This window comes from Sturnus vulgaris, chromosome 12 (assembly GCF_052056855.1).
Source record: "Sturnus vulgaris isolate bStuVul1 chromosome 12, bStuVul1.hap1, whole genome shotgun sequence".
Classification (NCBI taxonomy): domain Eukaryota; kingdom Metazoa; phylum Chordata; class Aves; order Passeriformes; family Sturnidae; genus Sturnus; species Sturnus vulgaris.
Window position 1 is genome coordinate 12,796,184 of NC_142254.1, and position 22,090 is coordinate 12,818,273.

At 43.4% G+C, this 22,090-nt stretch overlaps 1 protein-coding gene across 1 annotated transcript in view; it reads left to right on the plus strand.

Annotated features, from left to right (window-relative positions):
- The window catches only part of SMPD3 (sphingomyelin phosphodiesterase 3), a 99,432-nt gene extending 87,134 nt beyond the window's left edge, over positions 1-12,298 (plus strand). The window contains exons 5-8 of the mRNA XM_014880825.2: positions 1,658-1,747; positions 2,571-2,634; positions 6,771-6,933; positions 7,762-12,298. Coding sequence (XP_014736311.1) covers positions 1,658-1,747; positions 2,571-2,634; positions 6,771-6,933; positions 7,762-7,863 — 419 coding nt within the window. The 3' untranslated portion in view covers positions 7,864-12,298. The remainder of the gene's footprint in view (positions 1-1,657; positions 1,748-2,570; positions 2,635-6,770; positions 6,934-7,761) is intronic.
- The last annotated feature ends 9,792 nt before the right edge of the window (positions 12,299-22,090 follow it).

Below are 22,090 nucleotides of genomic sequence, written 5' to 3' on the forward strand. Positions count from 1 at the left end.
TCATAAGAAAAAAAGCCTTCCAATCAGATGGGTAAAATTTTGTGTCATCAGCTGTGACTTGCCATGGTCATCCCCACAGCTGTAAATTAATATTTTTTAATCTGTCTTGGTTTTGAGGGAGATTCTGTAGACATATGATACAACAAGGGAAAACTTGGAGAAATGAAAAAATGACAATGATTTAATCTTCTTCTTTTCCATAAACATTAAAGAAACCAATTGGCTGCTCAGACAGAAAGAGCAATTCTTTGTGTTGCCTACATGGCAGAACTTGGGGAGGATCAGTGCTCCAATCATCTGCCCCAACTCCAGCACTCCCTGAAAAATTAGTTTTTCAATCTCCTTGCAGTTCTGTGGACGTTCTCAAGACTGAGAGCTAGCTGGAAAGATGTGATGAGACAGATGAACTGTCAGTCAGCTGTACTAAAGACTCTGAATAACAAAATGGCAAATGAGCAGACAGCTGTGAGCACAGCACCGCTGCTCTCCTGCTTTTTGTTCAGCAGAGAGATCAGCAGCTTCATCAGTGTTTTACACGAGGAGATTTGATGTGATCCTTGGTGTGTGAGATGGGCTCTGTCTAAGAGACACAGCTCACAGTTCAGAGTTTTGTTTTAGACTTTATTTCCTATTTTTACACATGCTCTTGGCATAGACAGTGACAAATACACAACAGCAGCAGCTCCAAACTCAGGTGAATATTCTACCAAGAGAGAGCTTTCAAGTGTGGCTAAGATGTTCTGGCCTTGTAAAAGGTGCAAGTGCTGTGAGGAAGTTTTCAGGAGCTGTTTGCAGTTTCTTTACCATTTAACAGTAGAATTGTAGATGTTGGTATTTTCAAGCTCCAGTTTTTTCCCTGGTTATGGTGACTGTGCTGATAAGCAGCACACACAGAACTGGACCTTGCTGGTTTGTTCAGGGTCTGAAATGCTGGTGTGTGCAGTTTTGTGGGATTTCTTATCAAGTGATCCTAGGAGCTTGAATTGCTGTATGCTTTCAATGCAAGGAGCACAGTAGCAACGAGGAAGAATTTAATTTAAAGTTTGATAGGTCATGCTGATTATGTTTAGAATGGCTTTAATGCTGTAGATAACATCCCAAGCAATTATCAATTGCCCATCCTTTCTCTTATCTGTTATAACTTGGAAAACATTCAGTCAGTGAATTCTTCTGAAGCAAAGAAAGCATAAGGTTTTATCTTCAAACTTACTGAGATGTGTAAATATGCCCACAAGCAGGCATTTCCTTTGCCATTGGGAAGCCAGCCCAGTCTCCTCTGGGTGTTCTATCTCAACAAGAGTTTTGTGCTGTGTAAGCAAACAATGGCAGTGACAGAGGGAAGAGATACACTGGAAACTTTCATTTCAGCTTAGAGCTAAAAACCACCCAAAATATCTTCCATTGAAAAGACTTTGTAAGAAAGCATGGGAAATCATGGTTAATAGCAAGCATGTGCTGGAATTTCTGACCAAGGCCAGATCCTGCTGCACAGTAAAGCTGTGGCTGAAGTGACTCAAATCAAACCCAGGTATTTAGGATTCTTCTGCTGAGGAGAAACGAGGGCTTGGTGTTGTTCCTGGGGCAGAACACAGAGCTGTGCACAGGGTCACAACCAGGAGCTGATGTGCCTTTTCTTGGGGCTGTTCTTTCCCTGCAGAGGACAAGCTGGAGCAGCAGCATTCTCTGTTTACACACTACAAAGACCCGTGTCGAGCTGGTCCTGGGGAGGATAAGCCTTGGGCAATTGGTAAGACCTTCTCCAGCTCCCAGTGTGGGAACACTCCCCTGTCTGTCACCCACAGCCAGCTCTAAGCAGCAGCTGCCTCAGCTGGCCAGCAGTGAGAGTTTGGTGAAGGACAAATATTTATAAGGTGTATTTTTATACCATAAATTTCATAGACCTTAACAATAGCTGGTGGAATGATAATTAAGAACCAAACAGATCTTGAACTGCAGTCCACATTCTAGAAGTCACACATCAAGCCACCTGAATGCCTTCCCCAATATTCTACTCTTAAAATAATCTCTAGATTACTTGGAGGAGGAGGTAGCCAAATAATTGTTTCTGTACTTTGTGCATGCAGTGAAAGCAGCTTCTGCTCAGAGTGTTCCATTTGGTGCTCAATAAATACTGTCAGTGAGGATGTAACAAAGCAAACCAACTCTACGAATTTGTAAGGTTTGTATTATAAAAGATTTCCTGGAACTCTGAGATATTAATACCTGGTGAGACTCAGTTGAACTTGCTGAAGTTTTAGAACAGGAATTAATACTTGCTCCAGAGGAGCTTTAATAACTGTGAAGATACTAAAGATAAGTAGACCTTTTTAATAATGAGACTTTATTCTATGGTAGGAGAAAAACAGATTAGAGTCATGGGGGCTGAGAAAGTGGAAGTGTGGAGACATTTGCAAGGTGTCAGGCAGCAGGGAGGTCTGGAGAGAGAAGTGAACACGCTGAGCTCTCAGAGCAGTCCCCTCTCTCCCACACACCTGTGCCTCTGCAAGATTCCCAAGAGGCACATCCCAGGAGCCGTGCTGGGACACTCACATCTCCCTTTCTGTTCACAGGTACCCTGTTGGATCCTGAAGGATTATATGATGAAGAAGTGTGCACTCCAGATAACCTACAGAAGTATGAATTCCTGACCTTTCCACATGTTTTAGACAGTTCTATAAAAAGCAAATTAATTGCTTGCTATTTAACATTTCAGATATTCAGACTGAGAGGTATTTTATGGACTGAAAGGAAACAAATAATCAAATTTTTACCAGGGGTGTTTGGGGAAGAGGATAAAAGGGGCAGGAAAAGAGGCTGGTTCTCTAACTCAAATAGGGTCAAAAACAAACCACCAAAACAAAACCTAATCCCCTTCATCCCCTAAGAAAACCAAACCAAAAACAAACAAAAGAAACAAAACCCAAACCAACCCTGTGTTTTAAAGTGACCTTTTCAGGCAATGTGTCACAAAATTCCTTTTGGAGTATTATGTTTTATTCCCTGAAGAGTTACTCGTGTTCAGTAATTGCATTCCACTGACAAATACATGACTGATTAAATAGAGAGCCATCAAATAATCAATAACAAATTAAGAATACTACTTCTGCTACCACTGGGTATGCACAGCACCCCTGGAAAATAGCCCTAAGTGCTGGGAACAGAATATACATAAGGCTTCTTGCCTGCTAAATGTGGTTTTCAATTTTCTGCCATGTGTTCTAGTTCTTTTGCACTGATGAAATAACTTTATATGGGACTGTGATTTCCCCAGGCTCTTTCTGCAGTGGGACAGGGCTCTCTGCATGTGTGCATTCTGGGGAGGTGCTCATGTTTTGGGAGCCATGGTTTCCATGAGAGGCCAAGGGACTCTGTCCTGCTGTCTCTGCAAAGCACTGGCAAACAGGGAATGTGCAAAGAAATCCAGGGAAATTTAAAGCAGTTAATGGAATCTGGGCTTTAAAGCCAGTTAAATGTTAAATAGCACAGTGGCTGTGGGGGCACTATCTAGCTAACAAATATTGTTCATATACACATCAAACCAGGGTACTGCATAGAATTGGTGCAGTCTCAAATTTTTCAAAAATAAACCTTGATAAAGCATTACAGACATTTAAATTGGCAATGTCAGCTATCCAGAGAATTATTTCTTCATCAGCACTCTTCTCTGGTTTATAAATAAAATTAAGTATTTCACATTACTAAAATAAATAGGCCATAAAAGCAGCAGAATAATTCGTTCTCAACTATCTCTTTTGTGTTAAGCACAGTGTACATAAAACATTAGACTAGAACAACAGACTTCATACAAATAATGAGCAAGTCATTTATAATTATCAAACAATTAATTAGCTAGATGTAACAACCTTGGCCCTGCCACAGTCCTGGTAGCCACACAAGCTTCTGCTCAGAAAGGCTTCAAGAAATGCATACAAATAATCCCATCTCACAGAGATGATTGTCATCTTTAAGATAAGCACTGGAGTAAGGTATTTTTATCTCTGAACCTGGACCAGAGGCAGGCCTAGGAGAGCACATTCCAGCATAGCTAAGAAAAAATTTAAATGCAATTTTTTTCCAGTCTCCACTGCTGGACAGGAACTCACAGTTCTGGGCTAAAGGCTTCAATACCAGTGAGAAAAATCTTCCTCAGCTCAGGTGCTTCTGGCCAGATGAGAGGTGATCCCTTGAGGTTTGGGATGAGGGAGTTTTGCTTTATGGCTCCCTTGCAGTCACTGCTCTTGGTGCTCCTTTTCTGGCTGCAGCTGGGTCAGCACCACAAAACCACCCAGCACAGGGATGGGGCTTCCACTCCAGCTCTGGGGTATTTGGGACTGAAACCCTGTCAGGGAAAAACAAAGTTCCAGTTGTTTCATTCTCCCTTTTTTTGTGTCCTATGAATCAAGACAGTTATTCTGAAAATTGAGGTTTAGTTGTGCAACTCAGTCATGTTAGAAATGTTCCCTCCAGTTGTCAGTGTTTAAGTGCCAGCAGAGCAGAGCCAGCTGTGCTGTACCTGTGTCAGAGACAAACAGCCAGCCCCTGTGCACAGAGAGCTGCAAGTGCTCAACAGCAGCACATGCATGCACATTTACAGTTCCATGTATTTGAAATTAATATTTCCCTTCCATGAGCATTGTGCAGGTTAAGTGAAAGCCCAGCACTCACAAACTTTTTAAAAGATATACCTGAAACTGAAAAAAAATCAAGCTTTAAATTAATGCAAGTAAGATTTTTTTGCAGTAGTGCTGCAGAGCTAATTAGCAGTTTCTTCTATTTTGTTACTTAATTATCTTTGCCAAATATAAATACAATTTTTGAAAGAGGTCAGTACCATCAAAGAACTTGCTTCCTTGAACCTAGAAAAACAATCTCAGGAAGTGAATAATTTGCAAGAGCTCTTTGGATAATCAAAATGGGATGCAGACAATAAAGCTAATTTAATGTGAGTTATTGAAACAAAGCAACACATAAAAGAAAGTTTACTTTCATAAACCGATTACAATAAGCTCTAAGAATCTTCAATACCTCCCTAAGTCCAAAGAGGGGTTAAGAAAACTTTGGATCAAATGACTACATGATCAGAGTTTTGTCATTGTTATCTGCTGCAGCACATAACGTGCACCTCAAACGTATTAATTGACCCAAACTTAGAGATTATAACACTGCTGAGACCTAATCGGCTGTAGCCAGTGCTGAGTCTCCTCTGCCACCATCCAGGTCTTTCCAAAACCCAGAATTTGACAAAGCAGCCATCTGAATCTCACATATTAAAACATATCACTTGTCCCTTGTTTTTCCTTCGTTCTGTACTCTCACATGTATCCATTAAAAAAATTCCTGAATCCAGCCCCATAAAACCCATCCAAGTCAAGTCTTAAAAAGCAGTTGATCAAAAATATTTTATTCCAAGGTGAAATTAAAGGCTTTGTGCCTGCTAGGACCCAAGTCCACGGCTCAGTGTTTATCCTGCAAGAGCTGATGATGCAGTTTAATGGTGTCATCAACCCTTACAAGGGAAACCACAGAACTGTGAGCTCAGGTTTTGGCAGGTGAGCAAAGGGAGGAGATTTTTGAGGAGGTGGTTTAGAAAGTTTGTGTTTTAAGACAGATACAGCAAAACCACAGCCTGAGCAGCCCCTGTCTGTGTGGGCTGTGGCACTCACCTGTGCTGGACCTGATGTCCCCCTGCACAAACCCCAGCACGGGCAGGTCCCAGTCCAGTTCACTCTCACAGCTGGGGCTGTTCCCTCGGTGCTCCTTTGGCAGAGCTTTAAAATAGAACACAGGAGGGTAAAACAAGCTTCCTTCAAAATCCAACACAGCAGCAAAAGAACACAGAACAGCACAGGATTACTGTAAAAACAGAGTGACAGGACTCTCGTGGGGTACCTGGTCCAAGGTCATGTTCAAAGCTGGGCTCAGTTCAAAGTTGGATTGGGGCCTTAACAGTCTTCTGCTTAAAACCTACAGGTATTGTTTAAGCACTCAAAATGAGTAATGGGAGAGAAGCATCTTATTTCCTTGAACACAAGATTGGTCCCTAGAAAACGAATTCTCAGTTTTGAGTGCTCTGTATGTGGCCTTGGGCTGGGTAATCTCTTTGCAAGGGGGGCAGTGCTAACACACCTGCAGAGTAACTCCTCCGTGTGGGGGAGTTTGCAGTGCCACATACAGGACCAAACAAATTCGGCTGTCATTTCTAGAGGAGGAAGAGCTTGGGGTCCAAGACACAGTAACCTGGTGCTGAAACCTGCTCAAAACCACCACCACATGCCCAGTTGTGTGTTCCTGCAAACCAGTCCTCACCCATGCCCTGTCTGTAAAGCTGGATGTTGTAATTTCAGGGGTTGGTCTGATCAGAATGGAGAGGTTTGCATCAAAGTGCTCAGGTTTGTACTAAAGCAATCCAGGAAACAACTTCCTCCTGTGCCCGTTCCACCAATGCTGGAAATCAACAGAGGGGCTCTGAGCTGCCTTACAGCAGTGAGAGCAGGGTCCCCTCTCAGTGTTTGTTCTCCTGGTTTCAAGGGAGCTCTAGGACACCAGCAGCAGTACCAAGCCTGCCATAAGGCTTTAAGAGCTCTGTCAGCAGTTAGAGCAGCCTCAAACTGGAAATCACATTTGGAAAAAGATGTGCTTTGCAGGTTTAACAGGGACTGACATTATCCTTACCAGGGATATGGAGAGAACCTTGGGTAATGCATAAATGGCCAGGACGAGCAAACATTTGAACATTAAAACTTGTTTTGTTTGTTTTTTTAATGAACTAGGGTGCTGGAAAGTGAAGAAGGAAGGAAAGGATACTTAGTCTATCCCACCAGCAAGAACCACAGTTCCAGTCAGAAGGGGAGGAAGGCATCACTGAAGGGAAATGGGAGGAGGATTGACTACATGCTCTACACAGAAGAAGGTCTCTACCTGGAATGGAAAGTGGTGAGTTTCAGAGCTGCCAAAAAGTCTGTAACTTGCACACACACTCCTTTGAATGGCACTGCAGCCTGTTCTGCTTGGATTAACACCCATTCTCCTGGGAGGACCTGCTGCTTTGCTATTTCCCACTTCTGCATGTAGGTACCATGTTTGTAAAGCTACTACATAACAAAGTTGAGTTTGAGGATTCCAGGAGCAGCACTGGTAGATGTACTGCTCTTCTAAAAAACTAACCAACTTTGATTTCACTCCTTTTAAACGTTTTCCCAATTGTTTTACTTGATGCTTTTCCCATGCTTGCAGTCCTAACATTTTTTAATCTTTTCAAGTGTCTGGGTGTCCTTTTATGCTCATATAAACCTACCCCAGTTACAACTCTGCAATATGTAGGCAGAAGCTGCCATGAGCTACCCAGAGGGAGAATTTGTAGGGTGCAGTCTGCTTCCTAGTGTAGGGCCTTGCCCTGTACAGAGTTCCATGATGAAAACAAGGAGCTCATTCACATCTATTTGCCATACCATGGATCAGCTACTGCAGCACTGCAGATGGGTCTGTCTGGAACAACAGAGATGTTACTGCAAACGGAAAGAAAAGGTGGAAAATGGAAAGATTTCATCCAGACCAGCTCAGTTGGGTGCCACCAGTGGCTCACCCCATCCTCTGCAGCACACTGCCATGCTCTGAGTGGCAGCTCCCCATCAGCCCAGCCAAACCAGGCTGGTCCCACACCTCTATAATACACTAAGGCAGTTCAAACAGGCTGAGGTCTGATGTGTGGACTGACAGACTGATTTCTTAGCTCCTTACCTTGCTTTTGTTCTCCTTCTGCAGGAAGTGGAAGAGTTCAGCTTTATTACCCAGCTGGCAGGCCTGACAGATCACCTACCAGTAGCAATGCGCCTCGTGGTGTCCACGGGAGAGGATGACCCTTAAAAGTGACCAGCTCTGAGAGATTAGAAGAGGGAAACACGAATGATATTTCAAAAATATCAGAGGATAAGAATGAACTATTCTGGTGCCACGTTAGGAACGATGACCAGACCTGACCTGGGCTACTCCCAGAAAGTACCAACAATGTGGATCTAAAAAGGGAAGAAATGGAAGGGGCTGTGGCCAAGAGCCACTGTGACAAGTGGCTCAGGCAACAGGGCAGGCCTGTACTACAAAGCTTTCACTGTGGACCGAACGGAACCAAGATGGAAGTCCTAATTCCTTCTGAACCAGTGCCATTCTTACTAAAACATGTTTTTATACTAATATATAGCACAATTTAGTTTGTACTTAGTCTGTGAGTTAGTGCCGCTCAATGGTTTTTTGCATCATTTCTTTGTCTAACTCGGAAGCTGCAGCTTTTTCTCTTTCTTTAGCCTGTGACAGTTGTAGCTCGTGCTTGCAGCCGCCGCATGCGCCCGCACTGCATGCACCGGGAGAGCCGGGGAGCAGCCTGGACAGCAGGGAAGGGAGGGCACACACCAGCCCAGCCACGGCCTCCTGGCACTGGAAACCCTTCTGTCAGCACAGGTAGACCTTGAACCAAACAACTCTCTTCAATTTGCAGACCGGTATCTTCCTGTCTGATGTAAGGATAATTAAAAGATTCGGAATTGAGACTTCAAGAACACAGTCCCACCCTTATGCCAGCTGTGTTCCCACTGAAATTATGAACTGTTTTGTCTGAATGATGACTCAAGAATCAGGCCTTCAGCTTTCTAAATGCAACTTATTCCCTTAAGAAGAAATAGTTTCCCTGTAATGTCTTTTCTTTCCCACGTGTGGGACAGTTCTGAATTATGGTATGGGATATGTATGTTACAGTAGAGTGAATAGATTCCTGTAGTACCAGTGGTAACACCAGAGCCAACATTCTGCCTTAGCTAGAAAGGGTAAGTGGGAAATGAATTGTAAAATGCATGCTAGATATAGAGTAAAAATAAACATAAGTGACATTTGGGGGGAAAAGGTGTAGAGCAGTGTACGATTGATAAGGCAGAATAATCTGACAATTTTCTAAAGGAATCAGTATACTTAAAGGGGAAGTGGAACGTGGCCAGCAGGAGAGTAGAGAATAGAACTGTGACTCTTGGCCTTGGGTAACTGCTTCCCAGGAACAGAGGCTGTTTTGATGTCTGTGAGACACAATTCTCCATGTGTTATCCACCCACAGACTTGAATGGGGGTCTTGCCATCTGATTCATAGTTCTTTCCATTAAAGCTCTTCAAATGTGGGGCTCCCCTCTGCCATCTTGTCCCCATGACCTAACTTAACCAGCCTCTGTAACCTTAACAAAAAAAAATGAAAACCTGAGAATCAGGTCCATAATGAGATTTTTTTTTTAAGGATTTAATTTCAGAGGGTTTGTGTTGTTGAGAGAACAATGAGACCCCTTCTATTTTAACCATTATTTAGTTTCTTCTGCCTATCTCCTGTTCAAGTTTAGTGTTATTTCCTCTTGTATTACAAATTCCCTGTGTTAAGAAGAGTTAACCTAATGTTAGATGTACTCCATTAAATAACCTCTTTTAGTTACGCTGCCCACAAACTCCTGAGGACGCTCTTGTTTTGGTTGAGTTTACACCTGCTGTGAATCAGCTTAAGCTAAATCAGAATAGATCTAAATTAGAAATCTCAGTCTGCACAGCCTCTGATATTGCTTAGTTAGCTACAGTAAACAACAGAACTTGTACTTAGATCTGATTTTGCAAATAGGGAAACTCGTAACAGTCATGAGAGTACAGGACTAAGAGTATTGGCTAATTCAAGGAGGCAGCAAGGCCACTGCTCACTCTCCCTCTGCACCTGGTCTTGACACATTTTATGCCTCATTTTCCAGTCCTGGGGTTCCTTCAGCAGAGACTGCCTCTTAAAAGTGTACTGTGCCAAACCGTGGGGCTGTCTGAAGTGTAACCCATGGGGACTCAAAAATGGAACCAGACTCAGCTCCCCTTTTTATAAAATTAGGAATTCAAGTTTACAGAATCAGAGACTTTAGTCCCTGGTGTACCCCAGTGCACCACCAATTTCCCACTTTGTATGTCTGTCTTTATACAGAGGGTGCACATATGTGCAATGTGTTTTTCGGGTTTCTTATTGCTCCACTCAATTCAGAAAAACTTGTACCCAAACCAATGCTTTTTAATCCTGTTTTCTACCTTGCTTGTATTTTATTAATCTTTTTTAAAAAACCCAAACAGTACCAGTAGCAATTTGTGTGCTGTCCAGCAGCTATTTCTCAGTAGTAAGACTAACTACAAAGTACGGTATTTTTAATAGTTTTCCTAACAATGTAAATTACAATTTGATATCAATTTCACCAAGTATCAGTTGCAGGAGCTGAATTTGACACTGTGTGGGATACAAACATAAAACTACTGCCAAACAATGTTACTTTATTTACAGTAAAATGAACATGGTCCAAATTAATTTAAAATTTGTTCTGTGGCTTTGTGCTGACTGAAAAATCAGCCATTTTCATCAACTTTTTGAGATATGCTGAGAAATGTTTTTTCAAATTTGAAGTAAACTGTTTTAGATTTTGACGTTCCTAGTTCCTCAGTGCTCGAGAACTGGCTAGTTGTAAAATGTTCTCTTACACAATACTCACACATCTAATCAGTGTAAGTAATTGTTTCTAATTTACTGTCTTAGGGATGTGACTTTGCAAGGCAGTGATGCTGAGAGGTTCAGCATTGTGGCACCACTGTACAGATGCTCCTGGTTTTTGCATTGATCCTGTGCCTTCTGATGCCTTGGCCATGCTTGCAGGGGTCAGAGAGTGTCTGTAGCAGCGAGCTGGAATGAACAGGCTTCACCTCCCATGACAGTGACCTCCGAGAGGAAAATCAGTTTTGCCTACACCACTCCAGCCACCACAGTTCCATCCAGCACCCCACAGAGAATCCTCTCAGACAATGCCTGTCCTGGCACGATATCAATCATCACAGGCCTTAGGCAGACACTGTAGAATAAAATATTTGCATTAAAAAAAAAGGGGTGGGGGTGAAGAGAACACACCCAGGACATCAAACCCTGGAAGGCTTTTTCAGATGTCAATCCTACTTTGATTATGGATAGCATGACCCAATTTTAAGTAGAATTTTAAGTATTTATAAGAAATCAAGTTAAGCTTACTCTACTATGCTTATCCCACTTTGCACTGGGATTTCAAGCATCTTCAAGAAGTGAGTGATAAAATATGCTTGGTTTATTACCTGCCCTCACCAGGGACACTGCTGATGCAGATGAAGTGTTATTCTTTATAAAAGCCAGATAACATCTTCTGTTTCTCATGTTCAGTTTGCATTTTACAAGAGCACTTCTAGAACAAGTGAACAAAAAGCCAGAGAGGACAGTTGAAAACCAAGCATTTCCAGAAGTTTTGAAGGTGTCAAGTTGGTAACTTTAGATCACTTCAAAAACGCACCCTAGAGATGGAGCCACTGAGCCCAGGGAGGGAACACCCAGCCTCATGCTGGGGGAAAAGGCATTTGACTCATTCCAGTGGTGCCCAGTTTTATTCCACCCCAGCCTGGACACTTGGGAGAAGCTGCCAAAGCACCCAAACAGAAACTCCCAGAGCCTGGCTCCAGGAGAAGGTGTGTCCTGCTGGCTGCAGAAGGAGTTTAGCTGCCTTGTGCCAGAATCATGACAAAGTTTTATCCCCAAAACACTCTCAGTTAGTCTGGCTATACCCTCAGGCCTACATGTTGGGTAAGACAGTAAGATTTAAGGAACATACAATTCCAATGAGGATTTTTTTTTTTTAATGGCCTTTGTTTGGTGGTCCAGATGAAGCCAGTCTGACTGTCCCCAGTTTGGTGTGTGAGCTACCCTGGATCACACAGCAGCAAGCAGTGTCAGCACATATCAGCAGCTCAGAAATAAAGCAGTTTTGCCTCCTCCTGGCACTACAGGACGAGGACAGAAATACAATTCAAGCACTTTGAAAACCTCCCAGTTTTATCCATTATGAGGGTCAAATTGTTACTGAAGGTCTCACTTTTCCATGCCATTTTGTTTTAAATATAATCTTGATGCTTTTAAAGACTTGTATTATTGCTGAGGTTTAGAAGTCCTGTAATAAGAATAACCTTTTTTTATTTCAATGATTTTTCGGTATTGTATCCTTCTGGAACCTAATGTTTTTATATGGTAAGCACACACCTTCTGACATTTTGTTATAAATGTATTTAAAAAAAAAAGGAAAAATTTAAATATTTTCATTGGTTTGTTTACCTGCAAGAAAACCACAATCACAGACCTGATAAAAACAAGGTATTTTAAACAATATGGAGGGGTTTTTGTCTTTTATTGGTGCTGAAAGGAATAACTGGTTGATGCAAACAAGATAATAAAATTTCAAGGCTCAAATGATTCTGTGCAGTCACTTTCTCTGGTTTTGTGATGTGGAGTCTGATGTCACCAGCAGAGATCTGACTCCAAATCACAGTGTGATGGGTGGGTCAAGTACAGCTCACTGTGCTACACCTGTTCTAGTGAACTTGCAGAAAATCCAGGATTAAATAAACGAGTCCAACTCCCCATCCCTCCAGTGCCCCAACCGGCCCTGCACAGACTCCCTGAGCAGTTTTCCAGGGGTGCAGCCTTCCTGCAGAGCACTCCCTGTGCATCTCATGCCAAGTCCCTGCTTTAAGGACAAGGCTCTGCACTGGAGCCTGGCCCCAGACTGCAGAGCAAGGCAGAGCACAGCAGGGCACCACAGCAGAGATGTGGCCCTGGGCTCAGGGACAGCAGCTTTTTATCTCTGTGCTGTCCAGGCAAAGATAAAAAACAAACACCACACCCTGTGTACAACTGTTGATTTAACAGAACAACGTCAAGAGAAAAGAATCCATTTAACCGGTTTAGTCTTCCTGAACATTCCTACAAAAGCCAGGAGGGAACTCCTCCTTGAAGAATTTATTTTTTCCACAATTTTCCACAGTTTCAAGGAAGGATGAAATCGTTGGAATGCAAATGAGTAAGAAAAAGGACAGTGCACAAGTTTCTTGTCGTTGCCTCAGGAAGGCACCACCCCTCCTGTGAGACAGGACATTAGACATGGATTTCTGCAGCTTTCTCCATTGCTGCACAGGTGATTTTTCTCTGCATTCTAATACTACCACTGCATTGTACTTTGACAGACTTGATTTCCTAGTGGCAGATTCCTAGACTGCCTCTCTTGCAATACCTGACCCATTTTCCCATTGCTGCAGTTGGTTATTATGTGAGCAGCTCATGAGTGGGTTCCCTTCCATGAAGTGCTAAGGAGCTACGAGATAAAAACACAGTAATTTCTTGGATATTTGCATACTGCAGACAGTTATAAGAACAAGTACAGAAGACTGCAGCTCTTTCCTGTTCCCTGAGCCAGGAGTTGCAGTGTAGCTCATGATGAACTCATGCCCACAGCTGCCTGTGGGTCAGCAGTGTAACAGTGCTCTCTGTAACATCTGTCTCTTTGGCTATTTTACAGACTTCCTTGGCAAAGCCCAATTATGAAAACACAAACCTCTCTATCCCACTGAAATTCCTGCTCAGAAGACTGCTAAAAACATTATTCTTGTAGCCCTTTCCTTTGACTATTTAATACTTTGGTGTAGCAATTCTTTTTGCAGGAAATTGAAGTGGCTCATCTACATTTTCATGACATTTCAGAAGATTATTGCAGATTTCCCATCTACCACTCCTAAATCTCTATGCCCATTTTCTTCCATACTTTCCCTGACATTTAGGGAACCCTCCAAGAAGCCACTTGTGAAATCAGTGTGTGGGGCTTGCTAGGAAGACTGGGAGGAAAACAACAATCCCATTTCTCATATTTTACATAATGGTAGATTTGACCACTGCTCTTACAACCATTAAATGTGGACAGGAAGAAATATGCATTAATTGAAGGAAAGATTAGGAGAAAATGGGAGGAGGAAAAAAAATCTGGTGTTACACAAAAAGGTGGAATGTCCATCAACATTTAACTCAGGATGTGTATTCCTCCTCCCCAAACGCCCTCAAAACTCCTTCCTGAGTCTGATGAGCATTTTATACTAATGCAGATCACATGAGCTGCTGAGGTTGTGCTCAGCCACTGATACCTCCTCTGTGGTACCAAGAGTCACACCTGAACTAATCAGCAAAGGAGATTAACTATAGATTAACTAGAAAAATGCTACAGCTTTCCTGTGTGCTTTAAAGGATGAGATAATTGAATATAACCACAAAATAAAGGGGCATTTTCCACATGTTCCTATTAACACACCAGCTTTCAGCTGGCTCCCCTGTCTGTAAATGATGGAATTCCTAGAAAACAGCACTGCTTACTCTGCCCCTCTGGAAGTGTCTGTAAGGACCCTTCTGCTGCTCCCACAGGAGCATCTCACCAACTCACAGAGTGCCCACCACTGCCAAACCCTCTCTTCCCCTTCTGTAAGTAAACCTTTGATGTCTATAAAGCCAAACCCAGCAGAATAGCTTCAAAGTGCTTCAAGTGCCACAGTATTTGGTAGCCAGGTGTGTCAGAACATCCTTTGTAAACACTGCAACAAAAGCCTAAAGCTCCATACAGCTTTCACTGTTACACTACAGCTGATACTCCAGGGGTTTCTGCCAAGCTCTGCTAAAGCTCCTCAAGCCACAGCAGTTCGTGTCCAAAGCAACCAAAAGCCTTAAAAGTCCCATTCCTATTTGCAAATGATTTGACCCTTCCAAATCCCAGCAACGAGATGCGTCAGCGTGCTGAGCTCAATAGAGACCTTAATGTGATCCTGAATGCTGGGCTGTCATTAGGACAGGGAATATTGATATCCCTGACTGCTCTCCACCCAGCTGAAATGGAATTTGCCTCACAGATACACACATTAAACACTGTATTAGCTACTAACTGATAGAAATCCTTCTGCCTTAATGAGACCAAACAGAGGATGGTGGCCAAGACTCTGCAGTGCCAGACCAGGGAACCAGAGCTGCCTGCAAAGATCAGAGTCTGCAGGGCAGGGGGGACAGACCCCACAGATGTGACCTGGGACCCACAGATGCTGGCAGGACGACTCATGCAGAGCTCAGGATGCAGCTGTGCTAGGAACTGCTTTATTCCACAACAATACTACTGTAATTTTTAGATCCTGGATTCAGAGGTGTCCCATCCCTGGAAGTGTTCCTGGCCATGTTGGATGAGAGTCTGAGCAACCTCATCAAGTAAATAACATCCTGCCCATGACAGAGGGGCTGGAACTTGATGGTCTTTAAGGTCTTGCATTCCAGCCAAAGTCATTCTGGGATTCTGTGGATTCAAAGACCTGAAGGAGTTTCCAATGCTGCCACAGATCACACGCTGCAGTGGCTGCTCAGAAGCCTCTGAACAATTTAGTAGTGTGATGTGGGAGATCAGAACCTGGAATTCCCCAGTGTATCTAATCTCACCACAATGAACAGAGAGATGAGCATGATGAGGGGAAGATGACATCTTTCTACATCAAAAGTAATTAGGTACCTTTCTTCTCTTTAAAGAGGTTTGTGAACTTCTAAATGAGCAGAGAATTCTCAGTTTGAACACCCAGCCCTGCTACACTTTGGGTAATGTCCTCACTACCTTTTCAGACCTACCTAGGTGTAATTGTTACCTTCTCTGTAACAGGTAAATACCTTCTAAAGGCCAATTCATAATTCTGAATACCAGCAAAATCCAGCTGAATCTTTCTCTACATTTAAAACAATTTTCCTGAGGTCAATTGCTGCACTACCACCAGCTGCAGCAAAACCAACACAGAATGTCTTACATTGCTTTATATTGGGTATCAAGGAACAAAAGGCAGCTGCAAGGTCTGCAGGACACCAACCAAACAAAAGTCTCAGACCTAGCATGGTGCCAAGCACTATGCTAAATATATCTCTAAGGAAAGGTGTATCACACAAGACAAACTAATTCTCAGCATGCAACCTGGTCCATTAGCTCAACCCCAAAATCAGACTGTTATGAAACAGGTATTTAAAACTCTGTTTTCTGTTATTCCTTGGTTACGTTTAATTCCTGTTTTCCGCATTTGCCAACAAAGTTTTTTATAGCCACAACATTCTCAGACTTTTAACCAAACTTGTCTTGTGTGCCACAATAAGCACATAAGAAGCTGCAGCCACTTCATTATAAGTGTTCCTGAAACACTGAGCCACTTCTGAACTCACAGTGCTTACCTGGTGAGATCCTTTTGCCCACAGCTGACCTCGAGTGTCCTTTCACCTCCCTGCAGAAACCTCAGCATGCTGCAGCTCTGTTCCAAAGTCAGTGCAAATTAGAAGCTGTAAAATGCAGCATTTATTATACACTGGCAGAAAGAAATGCTGAGTCTGGTCAAGGGCTGGGCAGTGGCTCCACACCCAGTATAAGGAGTGCTTGTCCAGGCCTGGATTCCTGGGCTGACAATTAGAAGAAGGTTTCTGACCACAAGACCAGGAAAGTTCAAAACCAGCTTCCAAATGACCACAGTGGAATGTAAAATAAACAAAAAAAAAAATCCTCTCTGAAACCCCAATGATTTTAAAACAGAGCTGAATGTATTTTTACAGAGATTCTGTGCTTGAGCCCAGCTGCAGGAAGGGATGATACAGAACAGCCCAGAAGGTCCCACTCAGTCCCATGTTTGGTTTGAGGACAGGGGGAAAGTACAGAATTTCTTCTGCTTCTGGGTTATGCTTATTTATAAGGGAACCATAACTATCTGTTTGGGACCTTCAGTTTGTTATTTAGAAAACCCCAACACTGCTATTTTTACTCATGTTTTAAACGTGGACAGAACTGGAGCTTACAAGCAGAGATCCTTGAAGTATGAATAGCTGCTGTCAAGGCTCTGTGTGAGAAGACTGTACTTAAAGCACAGGGGCCAGGAGGGAATGGAAGGAAAATCAATGGGAGGAGATACTGGATCTGCAGACATACTGCAAAGATAGGAGAACATCTAAAAGGATTTTAAAAATGCAACAAAAACAGTTAAGTACATTAAGAAAGATTAAATGGCCCTTAATTGCTCAGGAAACATTCCCCAGAACACACACTGCTGACTAGTTCTGTTGGTGACAAGCATGACTACACTTTGCCTTTATTTTTAGACATGCTTTTTTGTTAAATCTTATTTTAAACGTAATTATTTGATTAGCTGTTGCCCAGCCAACCCAGGGAATGCAAATACAGACTGTCTCAAAAAAGAGAGTCACAGCTCTCAGCTTCTAGGGGAGGTAAACAATGGAGCAGTGTGTCTTTCCCAGCTAGAGGCAGGGACACAAGTGGAATATTCTCCCTCAAGCAAAAGGATATGGGCAGCAGCATCCAAGAAAGCAGCAGGAAGCTGGCACTAGATGTAAGGCACTGCATCAATCTGAACAGATGATCTCCTGTGAGAAAATCCCAGCATTTATTCAGGGCCTGCCTGCCTGGCTGGCACAGGGACACAACAAAAATGGCACCATTCTAAATGGGGACACATCTGCCATGAGTGGGATAAACAGCACCTGAAAGGGCCACATCACATCCTCACCAAAACCTGCCACTGATAGCTGTGCTGCCACTCTGAACCAGGAGCACACTGCCAGCCAGTTCTGTACATTAACACAGCCACAGGAGCTCAGCCTGGGCACTGCCCTGCTTCTGGAAGCTCTGCTGAGATGTCTGAGGCGCTGGTGCCCCTTTTGGAAAGGAAATGCTGCTTATGCCTCTACCCTGCTGCTTCATTCATGTCACCTGTGAGCATGACACAAACCCCTGAGCCTGGCAGCACCACACACAGGTGAGACTGGCCTCGAAGTGCCTCGTGTCTGTGACGAGCACAAAAGAAAACACATAGAAATTAAATGTTTTGTCAGTAAAGACCCATGAAACCTGTGGAGAAGAACACCCTGCTACAACAGACATAAAGACTACTTTGTATAGAAATATGAAGACATAATCTTTCCTAGATATTTCTCCACCTTCTTCCTTTTTTGAAGACTTTTTTAATGTATATTGTAGGGTATGTGTCAAGATAATGCAAGAAAAGATAAAAACCTAACATTTAACACAGAAGCTGACTTCATAGTTCATTTATTCTGCTGTGCAACACAGAAGGAACTGCTAGTTTTTGTTGAGCACTAGTCAGTATTAGCAAAAAGTAAAGGGGCAGGGCAGGAATCTAAGCCCCTGAAATCTATAAAGAACTTTATTTAATGCATGAAGGAGAAGAGATGCAGCTTCCCTAACAGTTTCATACAAAACAGAAACACATACTAAGCCATTGTAATGCAATATGCCAGCACAGTTTTCCACACAGGGCCATAAGGTGTTACTGCCTGCAGCAAACCCTCCATCCTTTGGCATGCAGTCCTGGACACTCAGGGTCAGAGCACTCTAATGACACACAGGCTGCACCAGAGAGCTGCTGCACCTGCTGTACCACACCTTCCCACAGCTAAAGCCTCTTCAGTGCATTCACATAAAGCTTTGAGGTTGTGCATCAATTCCAGAAGCACAAACTTCAGATGGAATATACTTCTAGGCTCTAGAAAGAGCTTTTGCTGAAGAGAGGTTCAAGTCCCAAATTCTGGGAGACTTCCTGGCTTGTTTTCCCATTGGCTTCTGACAGTCCTGCTCTGCTCTCAGGAGCAGCCTGGCCAACAGAGACACAGGAGCTGCAGGAAGGACAGATGGGACTGATTCTAAGCAAGGCCAAAGCTGAAGAAGAAACAATGTCAACAGGGTCACTTAAGGGCCCACCACCTAAACTACACTGACAGAATGAAACGAGTTGAGCCCAAAGATCATTGTTACCCAATAGAAACAGGCAATGAGAAGCATTATGGAAAACTCTTAAACAGCATCAACTCAGGAGGGACGAGACACAAAACCCCAGTGCTGATGTCAGACAGCAGGAACACGAGCAGTCAGTATTAAAGCCACTGCCTTGGCCCTCAGTACCATGTCCCAGCATGCCAGGACACACACGTGGCAAAACAGCCAGCAAAATTATATGGTCTGAATATTCTCTTCACACCAGTTCATTACCCCTGTGTGTTCTTGGTTCCCTCAGGCTGGAAGTCACACAGATACAAACTCAACTCATGAACTTTGGTTTCTCGAGTCCCACAGTTGCTCACAAAACACAGCAAGCCTCCCGTCCAGCTGCTCTCTCCCTGTGGGCTGGCAGCAGGAGCTGCCACATCTTATTTGGGTAGGACACAGCCCAGGGTGCTGGGATGCACAGGGAGGGGTGAGGAGAGCGTGTCCATCCCCATCTGCAGCTCAGCCCCCAGGAGCCCGGCAGGAAGGGGTGCAATGGCAGCACAGGGACATCCCTGGCCAGCGTCCCCCCGGGCGAGGGTTCCGCGGAGCAGCCACTGCATTCCCAACCCTAGGTGCACTCCCAGCCTTTCCAGCCCTCTGAGGGTGCCTATCCTCTATCACCAGCCCCTGGGCACAAGTGACTTTGCTGCTGCCTGTCACAGGCAGATGAGACACGCAGATCCCTCCAACCATTCCTAGAAACACCGCAGCTGAGCAGGGATATGGCATTTCGGAGTGCCGCAGTGAAGGCTGTTTGTGCCTCCCTCCCACCTCATTCATCGCTGCAGCTTCATTTATTTGCTGATTGTCAGCAGTGTGAGTAATTGGTTTCTTAGATACCCTAACAGGAAGCCAGAAGGCGCCTTATGTGAGGACAGATACAGCAGGATCCAGCACCCTGCAGAAGCAGCAGCACCCTCAGTAACCTCCAGCACCCACTCCTTCTCCCAAAGCACGAGTACATCATTTCCCAAGGGAGTGATGTGCAAGGCAAGAGAGAGCAGAGGCTGTGGGAAATGACAGCAGTGAGAGGCACAATCCACAGCAAAGGGGCTGCTGCAGCTCGTCATGCAGCTGCACTTAGCAAAACCCTGAGGAAGAACCAGAGGGTTCATGGCCAATCTTGTGTAACTGAAGGCCAAGATACCCTGGGACTGTGCCCACAGCTCTGTGAAGAGCAGCCAGAGCTGCAACTGCAGGGCTTTCCCTTGGCACACAGCAAGATCATCAGCTCTCATTCATTCATTAGTGCCCTTGCCCACAAAAGAGGCATCTTCAGGACTCTCACATCCTAGACAGAATCCTGCTAGGGGGGAAAAAAAAATGGGTCATCTTCATGACAGCTTTTGAAAACAAAACCAACACTCTATAGCTTTGTAAATATATATATATACACACACATATATAAAATATGTAACTTCTATATAGTATATTTCATGTGTGTGTTAAAACCCAGGTGGTTTTAATTACTGAGCTATCCAGGGATTTACTGCCTCTGAGTCTTTATCTGCTGCATCTCGGTCAAACCTCATAAGGTTGCATCTGAAATCACACTGTGCTAAGAAAACAAATGATTAAAGCAGAGCTAGGGAGACAGGGGATTAGTCTATTCTGCATGGCCTTGAGCAAGTAATTTTTAGCTCTGAGGCTCTAATCTTATAGTGAGCCTGGGGCAGATGAAACACTCACACACCCACACAAACCACACTTATTTTTTTTCTCATCTGAAAAATAGAGATGACACATACTTCTCTGAGAAGCATCTTAATCACTAATCTGCATTAAATGCTTGGAAATGTGAAGTATTACAATGATTAAGTACCAAGGCAAATTCACATTTTGCAGTGCTATCAGAGTCAATAAGGTAGAATGACAACATAAGCACCCATTGTATTCAGCTCACAATCATCACTGGAAAAATCCAACTCTAGGAAGCTCTAATAGTCTCTTCCCCCCCTAACAACCAGCTGTAACTACAAATAGAATACAAAAGATGAGTGACTAAATGAATTAGTCCTGAACTGCATCCTCTATCTTGTTAAATGCAGGAAGCCCACACAGAGCAGTTTCAAAGGGACTAATGAAGGAGAAAAGCAAGCTCCGGGATCTCAGTCCTTGAACTGCTCAGCTTTCAGACAAAAGGTACCAGTTCTGCAAATAAAGGAACAAATCTTGCAGCTGCCGTGATTTAGAAAACACCCTTTAAAATGCAAGACTTGTCCTTCATTAGGGCATGACAACTTCACTGTCCAAGGAGTACTATTCACTCTGTATTTAGCATGAGACAGTTTGTTTCCTGCCTGCTTAACAGTAGGTGCAGGTCTGGATTAGATTTAGTAGCAGTTATCACTTTTTGCACTAGTTTTCCACTTCTATGCATGTATGTAGAGTGCATCTCATAAAACCACAAGTGTGATTTGCACGAGAAACTGCATTGCAAGCCTGTGCATTTTCCTGATTTATTAAGCACTAGAAATTTAGAAGTGGGTTCTCAGCACCCTCTTGTGGAGCTGTGCTGTGGTAACCACCACACCACACCTTAGTAAAATTTCATTGCAATTCAAAACTACAGAACAGTTACTTCTGCAGTAAAGCCAAAATTGGGAAGTTAAATGTGAATGGCAACACTTGGTAGTTTATTATGACTTTTAATACCTGACTAAAACCTGTGTCTTGCATTAAAAAAGCTGCCCAGCTATACACTGGCTCTATTGCAATATCTGAACTGTAATACTGTTAGTACAGTGCTGGCAGAGCATCCTGTTTCTATTAGAACGTGCATCTGTGCCTGCAGGCCTAGTCATGATCAAAGCTGTTGTCATTTAGAAAAAAAATTGCCTGTGGTGGCAGAACCAAATAAGTTCCTTCCAAGAGAAAATAGGATTCTTGCTCTGCTTATTAAGATGCCCATAGCCAGCAGCTCTTCCAAGTCAGAACATCACTGCAATGCTTCTGTCAGGTCTGGGAACAAATGGGAGGCTGACTGCTGCTCCTGGCTAATGTGTATTTTTGATAAAGTGGCTTTCCTCCCCCAAGTGCATGCCTGCAGTAAAATGCCCTGTGGAAGAGGACAGAGAGAGAAGCAGTGTTTTATTTTGTTCTTGCACACATGTATAAGAAATGGCCAGTGTCCCTCTGTAAGCAGCTGTTTTCCACACAATTTACAGACCGCATTAGGTTTTCAAGCCTAACCTGAAGAATTTATGTAAGTCAAGGAAGATTCATACATACAATAAATAGCCCTAATTACACACACTTGTGGCAAGGGCTTGCCTCAACAGCTCCCAGCAATTTTAACCAAATCCTTAAAGCAGTTGCAGTGCCTGTCTAAATGCACAAGCCAAACCAGCAAGCATTAGTGATGT